This window comes from Atta colombica, unplaced genomic scaffold (genome assembly GCF_001594045.1).
Source record: "Atta colombica isolate Treedump-2 unplaced genomic scaffold, Acol1.0 scaffold140, whole genome shotgun sequence".
Taxonomy (NCBI): Eukaryota; Metazoa; Arthropoda; class Insecta; order Hymenoptera; family Formicidae; genus Atta; species Atta colombica.
In genome coordinates this window covers 514,355-522,546 of record NW_017259229.1, presented here as the reverse complement: position 1 = coordinate 522,546, position 8,192 = coordinate 514,355, and the positions used below count along the sequence as shown (strand labels likewise).

Here is an 8,192-nt window from a genome sequence, read left to right as displayed (position 1 = left end):
GTGCTTTAATCATTTAACAACTATTTAGACCTGGATTAACAAACTGTGAATATTTTATTCTTTATTATAAGTATCAATTTATAAGTGTCAATTTTTCTTTCCATATAATGTCATTATTATGATAACAAGTTTCAGTTTTTATGAAGAAAAATATATATATAAGAAAATGTAAAAGAAGCAATCCCCAAATGCGAAAAAATAAAAATTGTAGCTTCTTTTCAACCAATAAGCGTCGATGAAATTCTAGAAATTTTTGTTGTAATACTTTCTCTTTCTCGCGGACACATCTGTAGATAGACTGTGCCTATTCCAATTGTATTATAGTTTGTCATGTCTAATTTTTACAAAGTAAAATGATACTGTCAAATATCTGTACTGTTTATTTGTTATGCTTCCCTTTTTCTATCTCCATTAAGAAAAAGGAAGACGGTTGGTATTAAACTACATATAAAATTGCCTATAATTACAAATCTTGGACAGTATTGAAGTAAAATACGAAATAAAATATTGATAGTTAAAAACTTCTTTTTTGCAGCATACTGTGGTGGATGTAATTTTTCCGAACAATGATGATTTCAAGAACTTATTAGCGGTACGATCGTCTTTATACATCTATATTTTTTTATATGTTGATTAATTGTGCGAAATTATGATTACAGGCACTAACGAGAGCTTACATGAAAGGGGGAGATGATGTTTATATAGATGTCATGCCTAACGTATTAACTTACATAAATTTTCTACTAGAAGCCGATATAATACAATACCATCCTAATGATAAGACTAGAATTAGAATGATCGAGATACTATGATATCTGGTAATCTATCCTGGATATCTGATATTTTTAATGTTTCTGTACCTAATAATTTTGTACAACAACTTCGTGCTACAGCGTAATATAAAAAAATAATAGTCGATAAACATAATATTAAAAAAATAGAAAACCGCTTATTTGTTCATATATTATATAAAAAATATTTTCTACCACAAGAAAGGAGATCGTTCTCTCAATATTCTAACACCCCAACGATGCCATTCGTTTCGAGTGATCCACAATTCCTGTGCTGATTCCAAACAGCTTAAAATCCCTGCTCCTTTCCACGTTGTCATACCGGGATCCATATCTTTCGGCTGTGTTATAATATCCAGTTGTTCTGCAAAGAAAAATCAAACAGCGTATAAAAAATATTTTTCATTCGTCGTAAGCAAACTGCAATTAATTGAATAAATTAATAAAATGCCAAATACAATTGAGGTAAAATTTTAAAATTGAAGGTGGAGAATACATATTAATCACAATAAATTTTTTGTAGTATTTTTACGATGCTTATTAGCATTATTATTGATGATCAATTTAATGTGATATTATTATATTAATTTCTTTTTCGGAAATATTAGAAAATGTATTTAAAAATTCACATAGAAGTATTATGAGATATCGAGATATAGCTTTGATTGCATTTGGCATTTATTTATCTAATTAATTTATTTAAGGTTTAGTTTAACTTACTGTAATTGATTTACCACGAGTCTTGAAGGAAATACTTACCAGGCCTGTACGTATAAGGAGTTTGAAGAGATATTCGATTACGAAGCCACATACCGATACCCTTAAATTTCAAACCAGATCCGACGACTAGCACACAACTATACATTTTTCTTTTGAGATCTTCATTGGCTATTATAAAAAATTAGATTAACTGTATATATTTTTATTTATTTAGTTACAGATTACTTATCTGATAAATATGTTTCTGATAAATATGTTTATGCTCACAACATCGCTCGATACTCTGCAAAATAGCTTGATCAAGACCCAATAGTTGTTGCGGGATTACGAAATCTCGGGGAGCGTCCAAATCACTTTTTAACAAACTAGGCGCAGGATCACTGGCATCAACTACAACTTCATCGTCGCCCACAACTGCAGGTGCAGCCGCCGCTTCCTCTTGCATTTCTGACGAATGATCCAGAGTTTCTTTCATGCCACGTCTCTAAAATCGAGAGCAATTGAATCAAACTTAGATATGCTAAAATGAAAACATCAATTAGGAATTTGAAAAATACAAAACAATCACTTACACTTGTTTCTCTTAAATAGTTTTCGTCGTAAGGATCTTCTGGATCTCCTAACGATCGTTTCTGAACATGAACATTATGTGTTCCGGTAATTCTGAATAGTTCAGGTTGAAATAGGCTCAAAGGCGCTATTAAACATTCATCACCAACCTGTTACAAACTTCAATGTATTAAGTTCAATATCATAAAAAATAATTCTTTATTTTTTAAAGAATAAGTTTTAAAAAGCAATACCTGCATGGTATATGTTTCCGTTTGTTGTTTTGGCTTTCTGACAACAAATGTTTTCTCCTGTGAGCCACATACATTTAAATCTACATGACAAAAATCTATCTTCAGTTGCTCTAAGAGTAGTGCATCCAACTTGTTAGTAGGATCGCATGATTTGTACGGAAATGCGGATTTTTGTAAAAGCCAGAGAAATGTTTGCGTAACATCTGCCCCGCCGTAATCCATACGCACTCGTGTATCTTTATGAGAAATTGCGTCCTCTACACAGGATACTGATATCTTCTGAGCCCCAACATCTACTATACACGCGTAACCCAAACCTGCTCCAAACATCGCGCCTACATGATCCTATCAGTAATGAAAAGATATTTGAAAAAGGAAGTATTTTGAATTCCAAATAATTATGCAAGTAAAACATTTCATCATAAAAAAAACGAGAATTTTTCCAAAAGGAAATTCCGATTATGGATATCAACTAACTTGCAATAGAATACAGCGTCCAAAACCAATCTCATCCAATAATAGAGTGATCAATTCCTTCAGATATGGTCGATGATAGATATCAGGTATAACAAGCACTGCTCGATAATGCTTTAAGTCTCTAAGAGGGATATCTAGCTTCTCAGTCAGTACATATTCCCAGATGACTTTTAAATCTGCCATGACAGCTGTTATGCTACCACCCAGACCTGAATGTATATTAAGCTCTCCTCTTCTGTATGGAAAGTGGATATTAAAATTGCATTCTTCTTCTGGATCTAACGACAAGATATCATCACCGATAACTATATCACTATCTGTCATTGTCCACTTCATGTTGCTGGGTGAAGAGATTTCTGGACTAGATCTACGATTGAAAGCTGCTATTTGCTGTGGAGGTGTCGCATATCTTCGGCTTCCATCTGACTGTAAACAGGACTGAAGAGTATGAGACACTTGTAGCCGAGATTCTTCCATTGCCTGTGTTAGCTCCTTTGTCTGCCAAAAATAATGACAGATAGAAACATGATAATATGATTTTATTGCATATTTATTCCAGTACTTACTAGTGTCACAGTTGGAGGTAAGAGACTATCCTTGTATGTTGCTCCATTCGGTAAACGTCTTCTTGCTATGGCATGTAGTAATGTAATGGGCTTCAGATCACAAGCACGGCCCATACGAAGGTACATAGAGCCTGGATGAATAACAATAATCGTTTGCGCTTGAATTTGCTGAAATATGTTACAGATAGAATAAAAATGAATCTTGCAAGTACCATTTCTATATTTATGTTAATGCTAAGAATAATATACATGAAGCAGTAAAATTAGATATAGACATAAACTTAAGATAAAATCATGGTTTGTTTATATTTTTGTATTTGGTCTGTATAAATATTTTACATTATGTGAAATAAGTATAAGCAGAAGTCTTAAATAAACTTATAAAAAATAATAGATGTTTTTTTTATAGCTGAATTGATATAAACTCGTATTTTAAATAAAATAGATTTATATTTAAAGTTTAATGAGAAAGTGAGAAGAAAAAAAGTTAGTGCAGTTGAGAACAAACTATATCGATTTATTTATATCAATAACATAAAATAAAATAATTACTTCGGTTTCTTGATAAACTGGCATCTTCGTTGACATTCAATATAGCAGTAATCAAAATTTCTTCACTTTTATTCTTCTTCTAATGCTGATTCTACAATGAGTCAATAATCGATAGTACTAAGTCTTATCGATGAAGTTGACCAATAGCCAACTTGTATGACTAACGTTGATTGGCTGATTAAAAAACTTCATCGATTAAAATTAAAATTTTCAATTACAAATTCATTCATTCAGTTACAAAATCAGCATAAGATTCTTGTAGAACTGAAATGATACCAGTGTCAGTATAATATTTTTTTTTCTTCGTATCCTCTTCTTGTCAATATTTTATTCCAATTTTCTGAAGAAAAAATTTTCCGAAAATATTACATAATTTATGTTAACGTAATATTTTATATTCGAAATATAAATATTTTTTCATTGTACGTCATCGATTTACAAAGCGAGTTAACGTCTATGAAATAGGTTATGTTTTCCACAGATTATATCCGAGTGTTCAAAAATAAGTTTTATTATTATCAAATAAAAACAGGTAACAGTGAAAATCACTAGTGTGATTTTTTTCACCAGAGAAAAATTTCCACCAATAATCGACTGCGTTCAGTAGAGATGTGTTCAGGAACGCCTAGATAACTCTAGGCTATAGTTTATGTTATGTATATTATAGCAAAAATGTATACCAAAATTATCTGAGTATAATTTGGAGGTCGAGTGTGTATTTTGAAATGATGTGATAATTAGAAAAGTGAGTAAACGTAATATTTTTTCCCGGGCAGGTATTGACCAATTAAATTATGAATATTCGAGTGATTTGTTCACTTTTGTAATTTTTATTTCATTTTAAGATAAACAACTCCCTGAACGCATTTCGGAAAAAACAGCTTTATTGCTACTGTTGTAAATTCCCTTAACATGATTAATTTTGTCTTTAAGCGATTTAATATATTTTGAGGATTCACAATAATGTGTGAATTGATATAAAAACCATGCTATTCAAACGAAAAAACAATTGATAATTGAAATATAAAAATGCTCGGGAGATGAATATTTATAATAAAGATAAAATCTTACTTTAAGCTTTAGTTTTATGCCCATATTCATAGTCACCTTGTACTTAAGGCTTCCTTAAATTTATCTTTAGATGCTCAGCAGCCAATGAAATAATTCGTAGAGTATCTAAAGTTAAATTTAAGGAAATCTTAAATATAAGGCCTGACTATGAATACGAGCATAAGACTTTCGACTACCGATTCATTATAGAATCAGCATAAGACTAAGATTATTATTCGTATTCATAGTCAGGCCTTATATTTAAGGCTGCAGATAAATTTAAAAAAACCTTAAATAAGACCTGACTGTGAATACGAGCATAAGACTATGATTAAGAATGGGGAAACATAAATGACTTTTTTTTTTATTTTTATTTAGCATTCTTCATTGCCTACTTTTAAGACTAAGACCGAAGCAGGCATTAGATCGTTACATTTATTTTTAAACCTGACATCCCTGATGAAAATAAAAATCAAAGAGTAAGTCGAATGTAATGGGAGAGTAACAGAAGCGTAAAGAAAAATAACGAAATTTCTAGGAGGCGAAAATTGAAACATCAAAATGTTAAAAAAATGTAAATCTTCTTTTACATTTCATTGTTTCAATTTTCGCCTTCTACGAGTTTCGTTTACGCTTCTGTTATTCTCCAATTACATCCGATTTACAGTCCGATTTTCATCAGAGATGAAACTATTTGTATTGATTTATTTACAAATAATATAATATTATGCTGTGTAAAATTTTCGAATCAAGTTTTATGATTATATTTAATATATGTAATGTTCTCTATATTTCTGTTTTTTTCTTCATAATAAGAATTAAGTTCCAATAATCTTTTATCAATAATTTGATTAATATTCAATACTATCTAGTAGTTCTGTGTATTGTATTACTGTCAGAACAGCATAAATAATTTCTAATAATCCAGTATTGCCAAGTATTTCTAAAGTAAAGTATACAATCAATATACTATAATCAGTACTTCTTGCTAAAATAATACTATTAATATTCGAAGTATTAAGTGTGGGAAAAAGTTCGTGACGTTTTTCCCATTATATGGAATTAAAAAAACGCCACGAACTTTTTCCCATACCTAATATTAACATTTTTTAAATATTTTTAGTTTCATTTTATATAATTGGTTATTCATAGTATGGTAGAGGAAATATATATATATATATATCCAAAAATATATATATCTTGTATCAAGAGTATCAAATGAATTTTGCGTAAAGATCAATGAAGGCAATTTACTGCGAAGGGATTTCGCAGTTACGTAATTTTATCCTCCCATCTCGTGGTGAAGAGGAAATGATGCTCACGTGGCCGAATGAACGGAAGGATTCATCTTGGCATGTGACGCTAATCACGTGGCCGACGATCCACGTGCTTCCATGTCTTGTCTCACGTTACGTAACCGAAAACACGCAGTTCTCAATCGCTGACGCACGGCGATTATTTCCTGCGAATATTAATTAACGACTTATAATCGACATCGCTATCTCAATGCGCGTTAATTTGTTTGATTACAAAGGCAAGTAAATGCGTCAAGCATCGAGCTAGAACGTGTCCTTCATTACGTAATGTACGTCAGCGGTGATGTTGATGGGATTGTCAACGAGAATATTACAAACTTCGTTTTACATATTGCTTCAGTGATTAACGCAGGTCTACTCTTCAATTTCGGATCGTTTATATATCGTTTATCGCTTTTAATATGTACGGTAGATTCAACTTTTCATAAAAATGCACTGTACATTATGTAAGGTTCTTGTAAAGAGTGTAACATCGAAAATATAAGGAGATGGAAAAATTTGAAAGAATAAACTAATATAAAATATGATAAAGAAATATGAGCAACAAAACTAAAAATAGATCAAAATAAAGTAATTTATGAAACGTAAAAATTGATGTGCTTTTTCTATTATATATTATATTTATGTATATCATATGGTTTATTTTTAAATCTTATATTCTTAATTTATATTCCTTGTTTTTATTTTGCAGATATCAAAAGAGATTATCGAATGTTTATCCATGCGAACTGTATCTATGAAATAAAGTAATTCCGATATATACGCTGCACCCCATAAATAATTTATCAAGTATCATTACTATTATTTAAAATAAATAAACTGTACCAATAAAATTTTATTTTGTCTATTGCTTTAGATAATTAGAAATACGAAATAGTTATTTTTTTGAGAAGTGGAAGTTGATCGATAAAATAAAATAATATAATAAAATAATATATGGAACCATCAGCTCCGGATCAACAGGAGTAAACTCCGGCATTCTCATGTCTACACAATGTTCATCTTAGGTTTAGGTTCATAAAATTGTGATGGCTGTTCTTCTTGCAATCTTGGTGACGTCGGCTGCTGTGCTCAAACTGTTACTATATTCTATGATCTGTTTTCTGTTCCTAAACTAGATAAAGACATAGAGTATGGACTGCTCGATCGTATCTAAGTAGTATGGTCAACAAAAATGAGAAAAGGACCATGGAAGATGGCCAATCGCCCTTTCATTCTCTCTCTCGTTGTATCGTTGAATGAAAAGAGATAAAGATTAATCGTCTTTCATGGTCCCTCTCTCTCATTTTTGTCGACCATACTACTTAGATATGATCAAGCAGTGCTATGTCTTTGGAATTAGACTGCTCTGAAATTCTAGCTCTTTCTCGCTTTCGACAAATATCAAACATATATCTATTTCACTTTAAGTTCTAAAAGTGTACACTAGTTCAGTCACAGAAAAGAGATCTCTCTTAGTTTCTTCTGAAGCTGCAGCTCCTCGAGATGTAATTACTGCAGCTGCTCGCCATAGTCAGCACGCTTTTCTTGCTATTCTTCTTGATATTCTTTAGTGTATCTTCCTCACAATTTGCACTATCGGCTTATTTAATAGTACGCTAAATTTCGAATTCAACACTCGAAGTCCGTAAAATAAAATAAAATTAAATTAAATAGTAGTAAAAATAGTCAACTCGGGATCATCACTTTTAGAGAGCTAATTTTGGTAAATTGGTAAAATAAAATAATTAGCGATAGTAAGTTAATTCGATCAATTTATAAAAAGTTGATTTATAAAAAGTTTGTAAATAATGCTTGTATACACACACATATATATATAAGTATTATTTGTAAACTTTTTATAAATCGTATTTTCCATTCATAAGTATATTCTTTAAAAATATATGGCAAAGGAGTTTTATATATATTTTAAGAAGT

At 30.7% G+C, this 8,192-nt stretch overlaps 2 protein-coding genes across 2 annotated transcripts in view; one reads left to right on the top strand and one right to left on the bottom strand.

Moving 5' to 3' along the window:
• The window catches only part of LOC108684814, a 1,884-nt gene extending 995 nt beyond the window's left edge, over positions 1–889 (top strand). Inside the window, exons 3-4 of the mRNA XM_018189310.1 lie at positions 536–592; positions 660–889. Of these exons, the coding sequence (XP_018044799.1) occupies positions 536–592; positions 660–812 (210 nt within the window). The 3' untranslated portion in view covers positions 813–889. The remainder of the gene's footprint in view (positions 1–535; positions 593–659) is intronic.
• A 93-nt stretch (positions 890–982) lies between these two features.
• Positions 983–4,090, bottom strand: LOC108684805 (actin-related protein 8). Its single transcript, XM_018189299.1, has 8 exons — positions 3,910–4,090; positions 3,358–3,525; positions 2,792–3,289; positions 2,315–2,659; positions 2,084–2,230; positions 1,779–1,995; positions 1,551–1,679; positions 983–1,155 (listed from the first exon to the last, which is right to left on the bottom strand). The coding sequence occupies exons 1-8, from the start codon at positions 3,943–3,945 to the stop codon at positions 983–985; spliced, it is 1,713 nt and encodes a 570-aa protein (XP_018044788.1). The 5' UTR covers positions 3,946–4,090.
• Between the last annotated feature and the right edge of the window lie 4,102 nt (positions 4,091–8,192).

What these genes read in the sequence shown, in the direction of transcription:
- LOC108684805 (XM_018189299.1), bottom strand. Translation starts at nt 3,945, where the DNA reads ATGTCAACGAAGATGCCAGTTTATCAAGAAACCGAA. An exon ending in GACGCTGTATTCTATTGCAA is followed by an intron (nt 2,660 to 2,791) that starts GTTAGTTGATAT and finishes CATTACTGATAG; the next exon opens with GATCATGTAGGCGCGATGTT. An exon ending in GCAGAGTATCGAGCGATGTT is followed by an intron (nt 1,680 to 1,778) that starts GTGAGCATAAAC and finishes TTTTTATAATAG; the next exon opens with CCAATGAAGATCTCAAAAGA.